Raw genomic sequence first — 22,520 nt, 5'->3', positions numbered from 1 at the left:
CCGATTAGCACGAATTTTCCGGTACGGTGGGGTCTCTCTCCCCGGCTTTTGGAAAGAATCAACGCCGCTGGGCGTGATTCCGGCTTCGTCTTTTTCCGTCGCACACAATGTCATCCGCAGCACGTGATGTCCACGGCCGGCAACGACTCACCCGGACACCGAGCACCGCGACGCACCCACGAACGATACTCGAGAGGTGCATTGTTGACATGTTGAAATTCAATTTCAAACAGCTTTTGCTGGTGGTGCAAAACGGGGAGGGAGGGTATGCAGGCAAGAGTGGCACGATAAACATTTTTATGATCAACGCATAAAACGAATATCCTCGGCAAGACGGTTAGTCACTTTTAGTTTTTTCTTTTGACTTTGATTTGTCGTCCAAGTTGTCGCCGTCGTTGTCGTCGTCTTGTGATGAAGGTTATCATCTTCTGCAGATCCTTTGTCGCGTTCCTACCGTGCGTATGTATGTGTGTGTTAGTGTACAGGAAACAAACGAAAGACACCGGAAGCACCGGCGTAAATTGTATTTTTATATTTTCCCTGCCGCCTGTGGATTTGGTTCGAATGGATCCGTATTTTTGGGGCGGATTTTCCTTTTCCGTTCCGTTCCGTATCCGTACCAGCTGCGAGAGCTTATCATGATTAATTCATGAACTAATTTTCGACAAAAGAAGACAAGCTCATAATTATGAATCTTGACACTTGGTCAAGACGTTCAGGAAAATGCGGCGAGTAAATCTCAAACGCCGAATTCCTGGCGACAATACAGAGGATATCAAATATCGCAAACAATCATTTTCCGCTGCATCATAATGCTGCATATCATAATCTTAAACATTCCACCAAGCTTGCAACTAAAGCTATCCCAACCGTAACAACAACCACACAAACACTCAACACATCTGCTGCTGTTGTTTATACCGGGGCCGGTGCTTTGGTCGCTGGAAAATTATTCAATTTCTATCCTTTCCTCGATTGGGGCTCGGGGTCTTCCGAGACCGAAACCAAGAAATAGATTGGACTCCCTCCCAGGGGATGGGTGGCCAGCAAGGACCGTAGAAGGATTAGTTTCTGATTTTCCACAAACCTCAACAACCCCTCTCCCTACCTTTCCTCCTGGTCTTCCACTCGGGGAGTATCGGTACCATATGGCACACCGACACGGTGAGACCCGGAAGCGAACCCCTTGGCATGGCAAATAACCGTTTCCATGTGAAACAAAACAGACCCAAACGGGTGGGTGGGGGGGAAGGGGGGAGGGGGCAAGGGGGAGAAAAAAGCGACGTACAGTCCGTACGGTCGAAAGTCGAGGACGGATTTCCGTCGACGGAATTGAAGTACGCTCTCTCGCTGGCAGCGGAACCATCCTCCGGGTGGCAACCCGGAGCAAGGATCAAGGATTCTTTTTTCCCTTTCCTTCGCCTACTGCTTCGTTTGTCTCGCGTTCGCGTTGTGCGTTCTTTCGTCGTTGGAATGGAAGCTGCATTTATTCGCTGCCATTGAGCTCTTCTCTCTCTCTCTCAAGCTCAGGCACTCGACATTTACGAATGCCCGCATGGCCACGAGAAGGACGAGGAGGACTCGGTCCACTGGCCAAACCCGGCGTGAACGGAATTCCACTTAAGCCGCATCGATTGGGAAAAGCAGGCAGACTCCCTGGCTAAAGCCTGGCTTGTACCTTCAATTCCAGAGAAGTGCATCCCGAAGTGTAGGTTTCTGTGCAACTGCTACCTATTGGACTATCCGGGAGTGCTGCTGACGTCCATGAACATACCTGCAAAGAAAACAGAGGAAAATAGGGTAAGAACCATCGACTGGATTACATTACGTTCGAGAGAAAAAGAAAGAGAGATTAAAAAACAATAAAGGCGAGTGAAGTATTTGCTTTCGTGGGGAAAATTCTTCGAGGAGGAAGCTATTTTTGATTATGAAATTAATCCTTTTGCAGGACGGTGGCGTCTATTGGAACAACAACAAAAAGTCATTGTATTTTTGTTGACGAACTATAATCGATGAAATACCATAAATAACTCTCTAACGAGAATATGGGCCGCGTGGTATTTTCCATAACGCAGCGCTTGAGTGCTAAAGTCTGTTGAAAATAACTCCACGTAGGGAACGGGATCCACAACAATGTGTACATTATACAAGTCTAATGCGCACTATCAACCATCCTCCATCAATTTGACCTCCTAAAAGAATCGCAAGTTCCAAAAGGAACTGAAGAACGTTTCATTCTTGTCAGGCTATCTGAACGAAAAAGAATGAGAAACAGAAAGCATAAATCAAGTCTATAAAAGAGGGTAATGAATCCATCAAATTAATTGAAAGTGAAGGCAACCATAAGCGCTAAAGAATGAGCCCCTAAAAGCAGTGACCGAGACCTTGCGCGATTGCACAGAAGCTGCCAAAGACAATTACAGTAACGTTCATAGCAAATGAAGCAAACGAACTCCTCAACCGCCTTGTGTGGTCTCCACGAAAAACTGTTCTTTTTCGATCAATAGCATACTAGAAAACGCAGACATATTGGGCACCATTATACTTCCTCGTGGCATGCTTTCCACCAAGTATACTGTAGTCGTAGATCAAAAGTTTTTTTTAACGGAAGTTCAAATTTCTGGACTGTTTAGTTCAAACACATAATGTTGATTTAATTGAAAGCTTAGAAACGAATGTTAAAAGGTTAATTCCCTTTTAGAAATTAAAAAAAACTGAAACATTGTTGAAGAAAAAATGGGATGCTTTGAACGCAATTGCCACTTAAAGCCCCTTCCAATTAATATTTAAACACACGATTTATATTACTGTTGGGGGCCTAGTGGTCACATTGCAATCCGTTGACAGCGTTGAATCATAATTGTTTGTTTTTTAGAGTTAAAAAATTATCAAAATTGATCCACGCCTACAAAAGCTATCGGCGAAGGAACAGGAAATGCGAAAAAAAATTGCACACTCATTCATTTACACCCAACTTGGCTGGAGAATAATCCGCAAAAGTCTTGAAATTTTTAAATTCAACTCAAAATACCATATCTCTTGGGTGACTCTATAAAAAAAACTCACGACAGACGTCTTCACAGTTCGGCAAATATGTTTGTGAGATGTGTGAGGTCGTGTCATATCAGAAAATAATCCAATAGAACACTAGAACACATCTTGATTGCCTAAATCCGTTCAAGGAAGCTGTACGAACAAATGTTGATCGAATTCAAACAATGCATTTTGATGGACGATGGAACACACACGAAAATGCATTTCGATAAATACCGAGCAACAAATTTAATTTTTCCAATCATAAAGGGTGATTTAGGAAGGTTACGATTACGCATTGATTTACGCAGATAACATTTCCAGTAAGATGGTGGTTTCACAAGGTATCTGAAATTGTGACAATAAATCAAATGTTTTCATCATTGCGACAACGTTCATTAGAAAATTTGTGCAAAAAAGAGTAGCTACAGAAAAATATTTGGTCCTTCAATTGTCCACCAGTTCATCTTGTGTAAATTTTACATGATTAAGGCAGCTGCGTGTACAGCAAGTATGACGTTAATTTTTCGGTTTGAAATAGGCCGATTTCACAGGATAAACTATCGATCCACCAAAATGTCGGAATTTTCGTTCTGTCCATTTCTATTGGACAATCAAAAGGAACCTTAAGAAATGTATCAAAAATGTATAGAAACCTACTGAATTGAAGGTGATGTGCAACCAGAGGTCAAATTATGTAACATGCAGTACTGTGCAAAAATGTTTGATTATGTCAAAGTTAAAGTTAAAAAAGTCATATAAAAAACTAAAAAATAATTTGCATTAGCATTTCTCCTTAAAGATAATAGAAAACCCTAAATGACCAATTTTGTGTGTCCAGATTCAAACCGAATGGGACTTTACAACAAACAGTGCAAGCATAACTGTTTAGTATTTTTATCTTTGAACATATATAAGAACGGTTTAACTTTTTAATACAGTTACTGCACATATTTATTGTGATTAATGTGCTAAGGAATGAGTAACGAGAAACAGAACAAACAGAAAAACAGCAAACCATTAAGCCATCTTTGAGAGGGATCCCAAAAATGATCCCACAATAGCACTGACGTTTACTTAACGTGTTCTTCAACAATTTTAACAAGTAATAGTACATCAAATCATCGCCACAACTACTCCTCTATGTCTAACCTGCAACCCAACGAACTCCAGCTCGTTTCATCATAGAAAAAAATTACAGGATGCAAAGATCCTCACACCCCCCGGGAGAGTGATGTCCCGTGATGCACAAAACATAATGTAATTTTCTATCCAGTTTACCTCTACAGCAACCCCACGGGGAATGTTTCACCTGCGCTCCGTTACGTTACCTGGACCCGTGCGGCCATGATGATGATGCTGCTGCTGCTGCTGCTGCTACCCGACCACTCGTAAAGCTTCGAGCGCAATTACTCCGTTACTCCGGGGCGGGCTCCAGAAATAAAGCTTCCAAAAATAGCATCCATTTTGTATGCGACAAAATGGAACCACGGCACGGATGAAGGCCCAATCCGTGCCGCTCAAGCGGATGCGCAGCTGGCGAAGCTGGCTGGACAGAGCGCAGAAGAAAAGCGAACCTCAAACCGAGGAAAAACCGAGGAGTTTTCGCGGTGCGCAAGCCAAACTATATCCTCATCAATGTTGCAGGCCAGTTTTAATTCACGTGCAACACATACACACACACAAGGAGAGCGCGATTCAATGAAGCGCCACTACTAGCACTACCAACGGACTGGACACGCCGGATGACCGACCATCGCCGAAAAGGGACAGGGAAAAGGAGGGATGGAAAGCAATTTTCCTCTCGTTTCCTCTGCAACGTCACCACTTCAAGCCCATCTCAGACGTGCGGGCTGATGCTAGCTGCGGGCTTTTCCGGGGGTCGTTGTTGTTTTGCCACCAAAAACTTGGTTCGTTTGTCTTGCTCTTGGAGTTCGGTGCAGGTTTTTTTTGGATGGAGTACCTTCTCCTTCTGAGCCGCCTTCTGAGTCCCATTACGGTCCATTCAAATGCGAGACTCAAAGCCAAAGCCAAGACATCGTCCGAATTCGTCCTTCGTTTTATCCATCTCTTACTCCACCAGATCCACTGCCACACACACGCACACACAGCCACACACCCACACACTGGTCCATAGAACAGACAGACAGCCCAAAAACTTATCTCACAGGCAAGTGCGAGCAAACGAAGCATTAGCGTTCACCTTCAACCGGGGACGCCGGATTACTCAAGCTTCACCGGTGAGAACGGCTTACGAGGTTCGAGGGTTTTGGACCAACCAACAGCCTGCAACAACAACACTCTGGCCGAATGAGAAGCAGACGGTTAGTGGTGAGCAGGAGCTCGGAAGGTGAATCGTAAAAAGCTCATGCATATTTCGGTGGGCTTATGTTTGCCCGGTCGATGCCTCTCGATAGTAGTTTGCTTTGCTGTCTGCCCACCACACCTCCAATCGCCATACCGTACTCCCCCCCACCGCCACTTGATTCCGGTCCCTTTGATCCCCGAACGCGTTCATTCAGTATTGTTGCAACCATTGAAGGACGAAGGCGAAGGCACAACAGGAGCCACTCACATCCAGAGAGAAAGAGAGAAAAAGAGAAGATGATTGATACGCGGGCGGGGGGAAATATGTTTTTGCTTCAATTCATATTTACATATTTTCGTTCGAAAACACACAATTTGCTTTGTCTGCTATTGTTTCGTGCAGGTGAGAAATTGTTGCTTGAGTGAGCGAAAGAACGGAATCGGAATATTTGTTTTCATCGGTTGCAGTTCGTGCATCTTCTGTACAGCCTACTGTACTTTATAGTTTAACAAACGACCCACTATGATACTATATTGATTGCTGTTTACTTAATCTCTAGCTTGTTTCATGTTTAATTTGGAGTTGCCGTAAGGAAATATACATAAAAAATAAATGGAACCATAATGGAAACCTCCTAAGCCAAAATGATGTCATAAAATATGACACCTGTTAATAAGACTGCAATAAATACGAATGTGAGTGATACATGTATTAATTTTCAATTTCTGATTGCCATAAATTTGATTATAATTTAAAACCACTTATGAAAACCCAGCACCTACAAGCCTACGTAATAGTTTGCCAAACGTTTTAACAAAAATCTTCGCTACACTAAATTTCTTCAATTCAATTACTGCTCTGCTCTAGAGAAAGAGCAGTATCTATATCTGGAGAATAATGTTTTCTGAAGTTGAATCATACTAATTAATAGAACTAAACTTTTGGGTGCAATTAATTAATAAAAGTGCTAAGATCCAAATTGTAAGTCGTACTGGTACATTTCTTACATTTAATCGTACATTTATTCAATGATGTAAATTCATTTATCTTTTCCCTGCAGTTAACAAAAGAAGTTTCGAGGATTTCCAGTAAAATTCATAACAAAAATCCTTTAAATCATGTGTGAGTGGTCCATTTTGCTCGGTCATAACGATAAATAACAATTTAATATACCTAAATAACTGGCTTATAGGTCACTGAAGAATTTCAAGGTCACATTCCAGGTCCATCAATCCCTACTCACTCCTGCCACCCACAACCCAAAGAGTGATGTATTTTGTCACGATGTTAGTTATTGTACTCTTGCTGTATCCGTTTTACGGCTTACGCTTTCCCTACGAATAAGGGATTGCTACAGTCTGAAGCACTCCTTAAGGATAAAGACTCCAGGTGTCTCACTAATAAACTGCTACACTACACCTGCCATATGTGTATGTGTGTGTGTGGTGTACAATTAAATTATTTTCCTTCCGCATCCAAAACCCTTCCCACCATTACGGTGTGAGCAATTTTCCACAATGCCGCCAATCCACCAATCGGTACACAGCGGAGCGAAGAGATGTGATGTGTCGCACATAAGCGCTGGCTTCGGCACTAACGACCTGCTACTATCACCTCGCACTCGCTTACTCCCACCATCCCACCATCCCGGTACTCTCCCGTAATGTGCATAGAAAAGCAAATAAATAAAACCCGTAATCGTCTCCTCCGTTGAACTTACGTTTGACTTCTGACTTGAAGGAGCGGCTGAAGGAGCGCGCGCGCGCGCGCGCGGTTTCGCCTTCCTTCGATGGTCTACTAAGAGGTAGCAGGACCTTCTCAGGAGCCAGGACATAAAAGTTTTCTTCCTTTGCTATCTGTGTTTTCTTCCTTCCCGTTTATATCCCCAGTGCTTATTGCCGAAAGCACGCCGTAATCTTACACCTGGCGGCGACTCCGACGTAAGCGACGTTCGTGTGTGAACCTGGGGAGCCGTGGCGATGTGCCTGACGACTTGCTTGCTTGGGCCGGCATTTCTTGGAAGGCAAAGCTGAAGCCAAGTGTGGAGCTCACGCTCACGCTCGTGCGCCCGCTCGCCCGCCCGCCCGCGCTAGTGACATTCGATACACTGCTAGCGCGGACAACGAGTATTAAAGATTAAAAACATTCAGCTCTCTATTGACTATTGGATTATCGGCTTACAAAACCGACAGAATCCGAACTAATGAAGCAATCTGACGAACGATTGAGATGGCATTGCGTACAAATAGCTGAGGGCAGATATGGTGAAAAAAGGTGTTCATCACTTTTACGGCGGAATGGATATTCTCATTTGACGCGTTTGTATCTTAATCCAAGACGATCCAATGGCCGCATGGCTTCGGTACCAGGAAAGATTAACCAAAAAAAGAAGAAAAAAACCCTGTACACTTTGGCGACATTGCGATCCAAACGTTGCGCGTCGTGTACTTTCAGTTCCCTCTCCATTCACGCAACTTTGTCGCCGTTTTTGAAGCGTGTTTTTTCTCACATTTGTCGCTTGACCAACACGAACATTACTCTCTCTCTCTCTCTCTCCGCGAGACCATTAGAGCCGTAGTGCAGTGTATAGTGGGAGTGGGGTTTTGTATCTTGATCACGCGCTCGCTGGTTTATGGGTGTCTTTATTTCCACTACATAAAACATCTGCCCAACGCTACAGGACGCGACAGCAGCCCGACAGCGTCCGAACCCCCCCCCCCCCCCCCCCCCCCCGGGCCTGGGGGTCTACCAAGATGCCCACGCATCGCATCCTTCGTCGTAGTCGTTCCAAGAAACGGGGGAAGCAGAAAAAAGAAACCAAAATCCACCAACCGCCCATCAGCTGGCTCTGTACGGAATGCGAGGGAGTTTTATTTTGTCGCGTTTCTCGGAAAACACTTCACACCGTTTACCCACACCACGGTGGTGGTGGTGGTGGTGACGTGCAGTGGCAATGGAAAACACCACGAACAACGAACGCCATTCGCAAACATCGGGCAGCGGCATCGCGGGTCCGCGTACGGCGAATGGAGATGTTACATAAAATACATAAAATTTGCATCTGGCCGAAGCATTGGTAGCGTCAGAGCCGGGTGGTAACAGAGTAGTTTGGAGGTAGATTTATTTTAAATTAATTTTCGCGACCATCGCGACATTGCGTTGCGCTCGATTTAACGCTGGAACGCATTTATCTTTCGCTGTGTTGCGTAATGTGGCTGTAATCTATCGTTGGCGTTTGGTTGCTAAATTCTTTTGAAATGTCACACGAGAACCATATCGTTACTTTACGTTTTTTTATCGTATATAAGGACGGTTAAGCCGTATTTTTACCTTACCAATCAATTGAACTGTTTTTAGACCAATTTCAATTTTCAAAAGAACGATCTGACATTTACGGAGGAGATTTTCGGCAATAAGCAATAATCCTAAAACGATTTTGAAAAGAAATGCGATGTCTGTATTGTGTCGGTTTCTCCATTTGTAATCCTCACATACGGGGTACCCAAATATCCTTCTTAAAATCCTCCTCTGAAACGCCCATAAGAGGATTTCGTCGGTTTTGGAAAGCTCCAAGTTTCAGAAGCATATGAGTGAGTACTGAGCATTATAAAGGTCCCAGCTTCGTCCTTCTCTATAAGTGAATTAGTTTCCTCAGGCTAAGGCTAAGAATACGCCACAGTGGAGAGTTTCCGACCAATTATTTGAAGACCATACCGTACCGTAAGGCACGATCAGGATTAATTTGAAGAAGATAGTACCCCACGGGAGAGGGGGAGGTCTCAAACTTCAGAGGCGCTCCCTTTAGCATCACTTTGAAGAGTAATCTGTCAACATATTGGGCAAGTTTGTCCTGGAGGGACCATATTTTGCAGGCTCATCACCATAATACTGCTATAATTGCTGTAGTTCTTGGAAATGTCCTTGGTATCCCATAGCCCAGTCATCACTACCAGGTGTATAACGTTAATTCTGCTGTTTGCTTCTAGATGGGTTAATCGAGCAAATTATGCAGTTATCAACATATCATACTGTTTTTTGCATGGGTACGACACCTGTTTATGTAAATCAGTGCACGGCATGATGTCTTCTTTTGTGCTAGAAAAGAGCATATACGGGAAGCTCAGCTTTTTCGCTTTAATTTGAATAAATCGGCTACCAGATCCCATAAAATGCTTAAAGGGGACTTTGGTAATACAGCACTAGCGGAAATTACTTGCAGAAATTGTTTTAGTCGGTTAAAAAATTACCATTTTGAATTGAGTCCCAAGAGGAACGTGAAAATCGTCCCAGGAAAATAGAAGATCATGAATTGCATGCTCTTTCGGATCAGGCTGATGCCTAATCCCGAAAAATACTTGCCCAGCAGTTACGAGATACTAAACCAACGTTTGGAACATTAACGGGCCATGGGAATGGTTCAAAAAAATCAAATAGGATAACTCATGAATTGAACGATGTGGAGAAGGAACATCCTCAAAACGCAGGCGAAATTTTGATTTTTAGACCAAAAAGAATGTCGTTCCTGCATCTTGTGATGACTGGCGATGAACACTGGATATATTTTGAGCATCCAAATTAAAAAAAAACCTCAGTAGATCCCGGTGAACCATCAACTTCTTCCTCAAAACAAACTCGCTTTGGACGCAAGACAATGCAGCGCTTGGTAGGATCAAGGGTGGTGTCGGCTACTATCAGGTGTTGAAACCCGAAGAAACTTTTACATGAACATCGCTAGCAGTGACGACAAATCAAATTGAACCTTGCTTTGCATTAAAAAAGGCCAAGTTATGAACAAAGACATGAGAAGTTGATAATTCTCCACGACAACATGGCACTTGTCAAAAATGGTCCAAAATTATTTTGACACACTCAAGAAGGAGGTTCTACCTCACCCCGCTAGTTCTCCAGACCTGTCTTTTTTCAGACTATCACTTGTATGCGCCGATGGGTCAAACACTTGCCGAACTTCGATTCGTCTGAAAATGTCTGAAAATGGCGTGACGAGTAGTTTGCCTCACAAATGAATGAAGAATTCTTTCGGCATGGTAGACACAAAGTGACCAAAAGATGGGAAAAATGTGTAACTAGCGATGGAAAAATACTCTGAATTAATTAATATTTGATTTTCTATTTAAAAAAATGTGTTTTTTCGACAAAAAATAGCAGAATTAAGGTTTTACTCCTGGTAGATGCATGTTCAGTTCTAGAGAATCCTTCATATTGCAAATGTCCCCCATATTTGACAAGGAGGCACTTTATTACGTCGGTTTTGTCGATTATCTTATCAAGTTTTCTTCTCACGGATTAGCCATCGAAAGATATTGTGGCACTGAAATACAAAAGGCTTTTAAACCTAATTCAAAATTTGCGATTGTCAATGTACGAATGTAATAGAGAGTTTCGTAAGGTCCTTAACTTTCCTATACTAAATCAACTGATTAATATTAATCTCAAACATGAGTGAAAGTATATAAAATGACAAACTTAAATGAACAATTATCTGTGGCTCTACTTTCGTTGCGTTCAATACATTTGAAATAATTAGCCAGACTCGTAAGCAAATACTGCTGTGAGCGCGCAACCTCAACTAATTCACCCACATCGTTTACCAACATCTAATACATCCATTGCAACCGAAAAAAAAGGATGTGACAAAACTTTTCTCACGCTGCACAATTTTAAACCAAAACATATCCCGAAGAAAAAAGAAAAACAAACACAAAAAATCGCTCCCCCCAAAATCAGCGGCTCATAAGCCGATGCTAACGAGAAAACAAACACCACGAAGGTGGTCTCTCTACCTAGACCGCTTGGCGCAGGTGAGAGGCTCGAGGCACGATATCAACGAGAAAGTTTCACGGCGATTTAGACACACACACGCACACACACACACGCACACACACACACACACAATCACGATTATACGGTATCGTCCCCAAAGGAGCAGTTTCGTGCTTTCGTCACGACCCTCTCCCAAGCAGGAAAGGGGCGGCGAAAAAATATTGTTCCCACCAACACCAACGACAGCACCACCATTATGTGGTCCCTTATGCTGGGACGGGGGAGTGCTGGAGGACGATCAGCTAAGGGTCGGGATGTCTCAAGGGGAAGGTCCCACACCGCAAAGGTGTGGGTATGTACGAAAAAAAACCGAATGCGAATCTTGCTGTATCGGCGTTAAATGCACACAACAGGGGCACACACCTTCCGTTGACAGGAGGAGGAGGAGGAGTCGGAGTATTCTTTTCAGTAAAACTTTATTCTAGATTCCTTTTTCCTAGATCTCGCCTCGCTCGTGTTGAACCGACTAAACAAACACCAAACCAAACGCTGTAAGGACAGGTCAGGGAGCCCAGGTCGCTACCTGAAGTACCGCTACTCGGGGCTGTGCCTCTCGTAAAAAGGGGGCGAAAGGTTCTATAAGGCATCAGAATGCATGTTATGGCGTCAGCGCTGGCGTCGTGTCGATCGCTGCCGAGAATTATCACTCTGTCACACCAAAGGGCGAGAGAGAGAGAGAGAAAGAGAGACGAGGTGACACTGGGGTGAGCCCTCCTACAAAAGCAAACAAATGTCGAAGGCCCCGATGGGGGTTTGTTTTCTTTTCAACAGCCCCCAACACCCAACCTGCTTCCGGGGTGTTTCAGGGGGACACTTCATCCGGAACCGGGAGCACCCCATCATCAACAACCACCCTCCGTCGAAGCCCGCGATAAAAGAGCGATGGCGATGGAGAGCGACGACGACGACGACGACGGGATGAGGACGATTTTAGGGACACGACGTCGTGTCCTGTCTGGCACCGGGTTACCCTGAAAATGATGTTCTGGCAACACCAGTACCGGAAGTACCGAATGTTGTGGTGTACCGACGTGCGGTGGCGTGTGTACTTTCGCCCATTACAACCATTGTTCGCTCGAGCATCCTACACACCGGAGAAGCTCCTAGGGGTTTTGGATAGCGAGACGCAACATCCGGTGGAATATATTCCACCCAACAACCCTTACAACCCTGCTGCTGCTTGCTGGACGTGACGTACCGACGTACCGGTCCCTCCGGGGCGGGGGATGAAAGGTATGAAAAATTAATAAACAGATAGCGGCAGACCAGGAGCGCGGTCCGTCGCCGTCGCCCGTTCTGTTGATGTTACGGATCAAATGAGGAAAGTCTCGTGGAAGTCCTTTCTGCCTTCTGCTCGCGTGCCCTCTCCCCGCTGACATAAAGCACTTTAAGCACCGTCACCACCACCATCACCACTACCATCCATAAACCACTGACGAGGTCGAGCTGGTGCCGATGGTGAAAGGGATGGTTTACTTTCACGGTCAACACGTCAGCATGCGGGCCACAGTCAGGACAGGCGAGGAGCCATCAGAGCTTAGAGATGCCGCACCAAAAATAGCAGCAGAAGAAGGATGAAAAGCACGCTGGTGTGTGTGTGTGTGTGTGTCTGTGTCGATGCTGTAAGCAAGTCGTCGAAAGTAAGAGTACATATTTGCCCTCGGTTTACGGTGTGCTGCTGAAAGAGAGAGAGAGAGAGAGAGAGAGACCGCGAGGTGCTGTGGCTAAGCTGCAAACCTTGAGTAACATCCGTCGAACAAGCCACGAAGTGCGGTACCGCGATGAACGCTTGCCGGTTGAGTTGTAAGCACCGGAAAGCTAAGCAAAGGAGGAACCGACAGCCGAAAGCCGAAAGCCGAGAACCGAGAGCCGAAAGGAAAGCAAAGACTTTGTCAAATATTTTTCCAACGCTGAAGTATGACTCGATCCTCGCGTCAAGAATGCGGATTAAAGGTCAAAGGCTGGCAGGCAAGGCACTCCCATTTGGCCTCAAAAAAAACACACTAGCTGCTGCTGCTGCTGCCCCAGGACATTGGCTTTGTTTGTTGTGGTTCGTTTTTTACAAAATAAATGGCCACCTTGCCCGGCGGCAACGGACCGACGGGAGGCACGGTAAGGGCATCGGGTGTGTGATTAGGGTGTAAGTAATATCCACTATTAGACGAGGATTTCGACGAGTGAACGCCGAAAACAGAGCTTCTGTGAAGAAGGAACGGTCTGGTGGTCTGGATTATGATCTGCTTGAAATCGGCCCCCCACCTCCACCATTATCCAGTAGAGAGGTTTATCGTGTTTCTATGAGGTTATTTTTGGAGTATTAGAGTCACGATTGTTACACGCTGCGCGTGGGATTGTAGTCTGGGTCATAAATTTTAATTCAATTTATCTTGTCGTATCCGTGTCCGAAAGTTTGCCGGAGGAATGTTATGACAGAGCGATTCGCACGCAAATGATTATCACGTTTTTAACATAGGTAATATGAAAATGGCCTAAGCTTTCAGCATCATTCTCATCATCATTACTTTAAAATTAAGCATTACCTTGTCCGATGGCAATATGGTGGAAAATTAGTGTTGAAGTAGAAAATGTCTAAACATTACTATTGCACTAAATACTATTGTACAGTATTATAATTCCAGCGTATACTTTCATGCAAATAAATGTGTTTTCATGTTGAACTTACTTAAAACCACTTAAGAATAGGACTTCCATTGCAGTCCACGAGTAGAATCGATGTAGATTGTAAAATCCACCATTTCGATTATATTTATCAGAGAGGAACCCTACAGTTGAGAATGACACAATGGCGCGTGGCTTTTAAAAGAGTGCAACGATTCGTGATCGACTAATTTATGATTTTTTCGTTATAGTCCGTTTGATATTGTTACAGTTCAATTGTAAGGATATGAAGTACTAGTTGGAGGAGGAAGAGATGAAAAACACGAATCTAAGATGGAAATTTTGCATTATGTTACTCGTATTATGTTACTTTATAAAAAAAAATCAGATAAAATCCCAGTTTTTAATCCAATCGAATCCCGCTGATTGATTTTGTAAATTACCGGCATAACTAAGGTTCTTCTTTGTGATATTTTTTTAAGTGTTTTATGTCAATGTTGAACTATTAAAGAATGTTGTATAAAATTGTTGAATTAATTGAAGCCAAACTGACAACGACTTTTGAAAAATCGTGCACCGTACATCGTTAACTGCATCTCACAGCATTATAACGTTCTTCCAAAAGCTATCCTTTTCTAAGTCGTTGTCCATCCGAGCATAAACACTACCGGACCGATTCTTCTAAAAATTCGAACTCTTTATCATATCGCCTCATTTATAACTTAGCTCCGTCGCTTTTTTCCACAAACTTGTGAACAAGTTAATTTTTATAACAAATCATATTTTTTCTAACAAATTTTTGAAATAAACAAACTATACGGAATTACCTGGAAACACTAACGAGAGAACATCTATTTTTAATAATAAAAGAGCATGCACTAAACTAAGACGAGCAGCCCAAACATCCCATCCATAGAAAGCCAATATTTACTAACATTCTTTTTGAACAGACAACAAACAAACAGACTCGGTCTAGTTCAGGAGAGCCTTCATCCAGTTCATCTAACATCACAAATGTTCAGAGCAACAGCAATTCTGCTTCCCAACATTATTCATGTATCAAACATTTAAAACATTCAAAAAGCCATGATGAACTTGTATTGTGCAAGATTTAGTGCCAAGCAACGCAAACAAAATGTCCGCCCACCAACCGGTCAATTCGATTTCACTACATTCTGCATAGCACGTGGTGCAAAATCGAACGAGAAAACAAACTATTGCTTTCCCCCCCAATTTTATTGCCCGGTCACTGAGAAAAGGGTAGCAATTCTATCGTCACGTGCACCTTTATCAGCAGCTTTCCGCTCGAAAGGTACTTCCTTCCGTGCATCAGAAACGAAGGACGCTGCCACATTTGCAAAACCATCCATATTCTGATCACCATGATATCGGGGTGTAAGAAACTGTGTTCGTTTAATTTTTAAAATATCCGCTCGCTTGCTTACCCATTTCAAACTCCTTCCTCTGAAAGGTGTTGTGATAATGTTTTCGTTAATTTAAATTTTCCCCACACACCTACTCTCCAGCTGACAACGACAATTCATTACAATGGATTCACTGAGCAAATGTCATCGACATAAAATTGGCCATTAGACGCAACCCAACCCCTCACCCCGAAACGGAACATACCACTGTGTTCAGTCTGTTAGTTTTGTTGCCAGGTCGAAAACGGTGTGCGGTGAAAACTCTTGCTTCCTTCCTTCGACCAAAATGTCGCCCGCACGCGCAACCGAGCGGTCGCTTCGAATTTGCATAAATATTCGACAAATTTTCGAAGCACTCTCGGCCCTCGACCGGCAACCCTCCGGAACGCCGGAACACCAGTTGTCAATATACGAGGAACGACGCGTGAAAGGGAACAACGCTCTCGGTGGGCGGGTGTTTGCGCGTTGCTCGGGCGTGAAAAGTGCAAATCCGGTTGCACGAAAGCGAAAGGGCTCGCGAGCCGTACGTCGCGGTCTTTGCGGTCGACACTCCCGTCCCCCGGGCCGTACACGACCGACCTGTGCCTAGTGGACGGACCCTCGTCAAATATTCTTAAGTGATTACATTCTTGAAATCGTGATTAAATTTGCACAATTTTCCACTCTATCTTCATTCGACTTCGGACTCAACCTGTCGGTGTGTACGGTCGTCTTTTATCTTCGTTTTGCTCTTCTTCTATCGTCCCTAGCTGCAGGGGGTTTGGTACAAAAGGGCACGGGATGGTCCTTCAAGTTTTGGGGGACCGCGAAAAAAAAAGAGAGAGAAGGCGTTGTGGAAGAGACGTTACACAAATAACGATAAACGATTTCATTTTTCCAACAATGGCCTTGTGGCCGCGGCATTGCGGGATGCACTGTGCAGCATCCCCTCTCCTCTCGATGTGTATGCTCGATGGAACGTGATGATTGAGAAGCAAATTGAGAAAACCGCGAAAAACGATATGCGCACCCCCTAGGGCGGCAAGGATAATGTGCTTGTGGCGAGGCAGCACTGCAGGACTTTCCTCCTTGCTCCTTGCACAATCTGTGTAAATCAGTTCTCGACAACCCCTCTACGGACCGGCCCCTAGCCTGACAGAACATAATTTGCATGAATCATTTGGTGTCAATCAAAAGCATCGTTTTTTTTTTACACAATGGCACATGCTGTGCGCGACCACAATAGATACAGACAGGACATTGGGATATGAGCATTAGAAGGCGGCCAGTCGTGCGATAAGATAATTGAAATCGACTATACTGGTGGAGCCGGGAACCAGTGTGTTGGTGTGGTGGTGAATCGAAGAGATAAGCGTCCAGCGGGCTGCACGACGCAATCCTGATTGCTATCGTGTTAGTGCAGCCAGCGTTAACCTCAACAACTGATACGCGCGGTGTGCGTGTGTTTGCGTGCGACGCAGGGCACTCATGCTGTGCAGCGCTCATTTTCGTAGAATTGAAAGTTTCTGCAAGTGATTCATATTACATTCCTTAGCATTCCCCCTACTGTAACGATGGCTTACTCATCAACATCATCATCATAAACGGTAGATATAGCAACTTACATCCAGTACATTGCGATTTGAAACAGATACTATTTTGGATAAGTTAGTAAACAAAAGTGCAGGTAGTTCATATCGTAGAAATCGAAATCCAAATCGTTATCTTAACAGCTCGCATTATCAGCTTTTAGGTCCAATTTAGAAGGATTTGCCTTTAGAATAACTCCAGCGCAGGAAATAGTGGTTTAAAATAACAGTTAACACCGTCGCTACTCGTATGTTAAAAGACTTTAATTATGTGCAAATGCTAAGCTGAAGGAAGAGTAGTCTCTTCCTGGAAGAGCGCAATCTGAAATGCTGTAATTCAGGCAAATTACAAGACATAACGCCATCTTAAATGCTGTAATCAATGCAATTAAAATAGATGGTCGAAACTAGTGATAATCCTTAAAATGGTTTAACATTGTTAGAGACAACAAATCACTCTTCAAAATATTAGGAGCATTATTTTTTTGTTTCCAACTAGCTTGCTCTGACAACCGAATTTAATGATTTCAACTTTTGATTTTACTTATTTTTTATCCGAAACCAAATAAGGCTATCCTTCTGATTAACATTCAGGGGACCATTTCATTCACTTACAAAGTCCAGGTTCCGCCAAACACTCCATTACTATTATATTGACCAACATGGACGTAGTATTTCGAAACTCCCAGCATACAACATTCCACCTCTATACCTCCTCGTGTTCACTCGCGGGCCGCATTACTCATGGTCTCATCGGTGCACGGTTCTCGCACACACCGGAGCAGAAGTGAAATCCGAAAAAAAATGAAACATCCTAGGTGTGCCTAACCGCTGCAAGGTGTCGAGAGTTGGTTAGTGCGACCGCCCAACGCTCGCTCGCTCGATACGATACTCCACACACACACACTTTATCTAATCTCTCAACCTCGACCAACTGATAAGCAGGTGTAGCAAGGGAAAGACCGCTGCCAGCGAGATATTGCTTGCGCGAGAAGGGTCGTCATTGCGGTTACGCGGATCGTGCCCAGGTCAGAATCAATCTGAACGCTCCCATCATCGGAAGGTACGTACAGAAGTGCTGCAGTTTGAACGTGCTATTACTGTTGCTCCAATCCTGGTGCATTTTGCATAACACGGTTTTGGCACGAGCGTGGCAGTGGCCACACCGGTGCGGTTGACGGTGAAACAAGATAGTACAACGATTGTTCCGTTCTACCCCGGCTGGCCATAGGAAGGACGAATCGAGCGCATCGCATCGAAACGGAGGACTAGCGAAGCGAGAGCTCAGAGCTTACCATACGACAGACCGTACCGGCAACCACCGTCAGCTATCGTCAGCGTATCGGCGTGGATACAACTTCCGGCGCAAACCCCCAGCAGCAGCAGCAGCAGCACCACACCCGGCCGTCAAGATGGTGTCCGCCGAAACGATCGGTTCGATATTCATAAAAGTGTTCAAAGTGGTGAGCAAAATCCGTTCCATTAACCCCGCAAAACGCACTCTCTCTCTCTCTTGCTATCCCTCTCTCTCGGGAGGTGTATCTCTGGCAAGTGAGGTGTTGGCGCGATTGATTTCCGCCCGTGTCTAATTTGGCAATGTGTTCTGTGTTCCGCGAGTCGCTTACCCCGAGCATACGCGGTTGTGCGGTTCACGTTAGTTCACGAGTCGTTGCACGTCGTCTCGTGGCGACTCATATGGGGGGAGATAGCATAAGAAGAATTCAGGTGGAAAGGAACAAGAAGCAGCAGCCCACTGCGAAAAGAAGAAGTATGCGCGCATCAAAATCGTGGATTGATTGTTGCTTCTCTTCGTTGCAACTTCCACTAAAGACAAGAAGACAAAAGACATAACGTCCAAAAAGTGTCTGTGTATCCATGTGTGTGTCCGTGTCCGTGTGCGTGTTTGATTACTCATCGCTAGCGTGCGAGGGTTTGAGTCGGTGGGTATTGGTTCATCAAGTGCCCACCAGGTATGAGGTGAACTCTCGATTTCGCCATCAGCCGCCATCACGTCATTCACCACTTGCACCACTGTGCGCGGTTCTTGTGCGGTATTAGGAAGGGTGTCTGCTGCAGAACCACACCCATCTGCTCTCAGTTAACCCACGTTAAACAGTAGTAGCAGTATCTCAATTCGTTCGCAGTTAATAGATCAATCCGGTAGGGCGAATAACCTACAACAGTACCTCTTTAAAGTTTTGACTTCCCATCGAGTCGATTCCAACCAATCCAACGCAACATTTTTGCGTATTGCTGCTGGACTTACCTTACATTATCACGAAAAGGCGAGTCATCAGTCAGGTTCCAGGTATCCGAGCCAGAAGGGAGGGTAACCGAGACAGTACAGTACAGTACAGTACCGAGCCGCGATAAGATAAGCACGCATTTCGACAACACCAGCTCCTACTCAGAGGTGACACACTGATAGAAGGTTAGGTCCGCGCGCTGGAGGGAAGAGAGCGGCTAGTGGACAAGCGGAGTTACGAACGAACACAAGAGCAACCATTTTACCGTAGGTTGCGCCGTATTGGCAGTTGTGGGCCACAGACAAACGCACGCACGCACACAACGCAACACCCGAACCAGCCGATTGTTGGAATGTCCATAAGGTCGGTTACGATAATCGATTGGATGTCGCACGACGCGCTTAAACCAAAGCGTATCTTATCGGAGGCAAAGTTGAAGGAGAAAACTATTTGCCCCACCGAACGACGGGAACCTGTTTAAAGTAGCAAAACGGGTTATCACCGGGCCCCCTAGCACGAAACCAAAGCCCTCCGGGATAGAATTTTCCTTTCCTTCGCCATTGCTCTCTTCTCGTAAAATGGCACTCACAATGGCCACCGTGGCGTGGTGCCTTTGTTACAAAGTCTGTCTGTGTCCGGTGCACGGCCACGCTTGGCCACGCTTCGGAGAGAATATGTTACATTTTATGAGTGTGGCCACTTGGGATATTGGTTGCCCACGGAGCAACCTCTCGAACGGAAACCTCTCGGACGGGATGGGATGATGATGCCATCGTCCTGGCGCCCTGCCCCAAAGAAGCCTCCATAATGAAGCGTATCGCCATACAGATGCTATCTTTATGGTATTCCAATAGTGTAGTGTGCTGCGTTCCGCTGCTACGAGGATACGAGATTCGTCCGAAGAGTCAAGCCACGCGTTTGGAGTGAGTAGCTTGAGGCCACGATGTGATGTGACAATCGTAAAGTGCCGCCACCACTGGCAACGGAATGTAATGCACGCCGAGCGAATGTCCGTTACGAAAGCCATTAGGTATCGAGTCGTGGAGTGAGAAGCCAGCCAGAAAGCTGGAGACGCATCAGACGCATCATAAAACGTTGCGCTGCGGAGGAGGAGAACAATGCCACAAGATACTTCTAGTTCTAATTTCCGCCTTCGCATTTCGTATCCCCCCTCCCCCCTTTAACAGATCATCAACATCGTGGTGCTGATCATCTACCGTACCGGGTATGGCGGCGATTTCCTCGGTATTGGCGGTACGTGGAACCTGAACGAAGAGAAAAGCCCTGACGCAGAAATCGTGGCGTCCGGGGTGTTTGTCGGCTTCATCATCTACACCGGCGTGCAGATGATCACTTTCGGTTTCGGTACGACCAAGCACAAGTACGAGCTGTCCGATACGATCATGAACGTGGTCGGTACGTTCATGTGGGTTGCCGTTGGCGGTACCGCCCTGCACTACTGGCACGGCTATCTGGCGGAGCACGACTTCGAGAACATCACCTCGGAGAGAACGGTAAGGGTTCCGCCGCCGCCGCCGGCCACTCCGGCGTCGCTTCCTCCCAAGTGTCACCAATAACCAACCAACTGGGGGTCTATTTTGCAGGCTGGATTGGCGCTCGGAGCACTGTGCGTCATCAACGGTGCCCTGTACCTGGCCGACTCGGTGCTCGCCTTCATACATTACACGAAATACGCCTAAGAGCTAGGAGATGGATACTAAGTGAACATTGCTGACATTGTTTAGGTACTAGCTAGAGTAGTGTACTAAATGCCATGAAGGGTTTAAGAAGTTATCTTTTATAGTTTATAGGCCAATAATGGGACCGGCATCAGCTAATCCATTTGGCTCCTATAGTTCTCCGTACGTTAAGTAAGAATTAACATTTGCATTAGATCGAGCTACTACAGGTACTACTAGCAGAACAGATTCAGGCAGGCAGCCGCAGATCTTCCGCATTTTCCGGCAATAAAACTCTCTTGGATAGACCGACGTATCCTCTACCCTATGTGACGACGACCCCAACAAATAGGTTCAAAATACATTAAATAAACGTATGGTGGTAAGATAGACTTTGGCTTTGCTAAAGTTATCATACCCGTAATCGTTAGGTAATGTCGTGTTTCATTTAAAATTCTTTTGGATTTACTGAAGCTGTGATTTAAATTTGATGATTTAAGATTTGAGTTCCCCGAACGTTTGTGCTCAATTCGGTGTGTGTTTGCATCATCGAATCGAATGAATCAGACACTTTTATAACAAACTGTGGGTTTGTTTTACAATTTTACGTAATAATTTGTGGTTTACGGGGGCTAGTGCTGACAGTTATGGGGAAAATAAAACCCATGTAAGTACACTTCACAAGTAATATTACTCCTAAAGTATTGTCCATCTGATTATAGAAATTTCCACCATTGATTAGGCACCTAGTGTTTTGAATTGCAGTCCACTCTATCATTATATATGGCGAAATAGCTTATTAAGTGAAGGAATTTCCCCTGTCAGTACGAATTACTATGCTGGAACTGAGTGTCCCAATAGTGTGCTAATCTGATATTTGGATAGAATCTGGACAGTCCAGCGACTGCGCTACTAATCGACTAAAATGCCCGACCTGTAAAAAGTCAAAACAACTATGTTTTACTTTGAACTTACATCTCTGATTTTTTTTTAAACAAAGCATATGCCCGATCAGTTCCTTTAAAAAATCACTGAAAAATTCCATTTGGAAGCAAATAAACAAATTTCACGAATGGAATTTTCATACTATGTTTGCTAGCCGTTTAGGTTGAGATAAAGAAGGAAGTGAGAATCCATTTAGCTTTCTATTCTTTTGTTTTTTGCCATTTGGCTAACATGGCACAAAAAATCCATTTTCTTCGCACTTTGGATGGACATTGCATCGAATTGAACATCGCAAGCAGAATTTTCTGTAAAATTAATGCTACCGATTACACACTATATGTTTTATCAAAATTTGAAATTCTTTACAAGTTTGCGAATCGTCGCGAAGCACATTTCCTGTCACAGACACAAACACAATTGCTTTCGAAATTTCAACCATTTTGTCGATTCATGTTTACGATCCTAGATAACATTCCCCACCATAGTTCCCTGAACCTGTTTCAGTTTGTAGTTTAACCTTAATTGACCAATCAAACACGGCAGATTAGAGAGTTCATAGACTCCACAAAAATAAAGATTTCATAAAATCTCAAGCAATCCATAAGCACACAGAGAAAGAACGCACATATCTCCTTGGTTTTATCAATGAAAACACAAAAATCCTAACTAAAATCGCATAACCTACGGCAATACAAACAGTTTCCACAAAAAGTCCAAGCTGTCACTATCATCGGGTGAAGGGATCAACAGGCGATAAGCCTGCCAGCGATCAAGGCCAATGACAGGCAGCTAATTTTATTCTATACTAGCTGCCCCGACAGACTTCGTACTGTCTTTGATGGGTCGTGGGTTTATCG

The 22,520-nt window shown here is 44.6% G+C and overlaps 2 protein-coding genes across 10 annotated transcripts in view; one reads left to right on the top strand and one right to left on the bottom strand.

Moving 5' to 3' along the window:
• LOC125954159 (mucin-5AC) overlaps window positions 1–22,520 on the bottom strand; it is a 105,483-nt gene that overhangs the window by 76,440 nt on the left and 6,523 nt on the right. The window lies entirely within an intron of this gene.
• Window positions 17,678–21,136, top strand: LOC125954179 (protein snakeskin). Its single transcript, XM_049684264.1, has 4 exons — window positions 17,678–17,856; window positions 18,025–18,256; window positions 20,227–20,553; window positions 20,644–21,136. The coding sequence occupies exons 2-4, from the start codon at window positions 18,206–18,208 to the stop codon at window positions 20,737–20,739; spliced, it is 474 nt and encodes a 157-aa protein (XP_049540221.1). The 5' UTR covers window positions 17,678–17,856; window positions 18,025–18,205; the 3' UTR covers window positions 20,740–21,136.

The sequence above is a fragment of the Anopheles darlingi genome, chromosome 3 (genome assembly GCF_943734745.1).
Source record: "Anopheles darlingi chromosome 3, idAnoDarlMG_H_01, whole genome shotgun sequence".
Lineage (NCBI taxonomy): Eukaryota > Metazoa > Arthropoda > Insecta > Diptera > Culicidae > Anopheles > Anopheles darlingi.
This window is presented reverse-complemented; position numbering and strand designations above follow the sequence as displayed.

Excerpts from the sequence above, each read along its gene's own strand:
- LOC125954179 (XM_049684264.1), top strand. The coding sequence starts at position 18,206 with ATGGTGTCCGCCGAAACGATCGGTTCGATATTCATAAAAGTGTTCAAA. Across the intron at positions 18,257-20,226 it reads TCATAAAAGTGTTCAAAGTG|ATCATCAACATCGTGGTGCT; the intron begins GTGAGCAAAATC and ends CCCCTTTAACAG. Across the intron at positions 20,554-20,643 it reads ACATCACCTCGGAGAGAACG|GCTGGATTGGCGCTCGGAGC; the intron begins GTAAGGGTTCCG and ends TCTATTTTGCAG.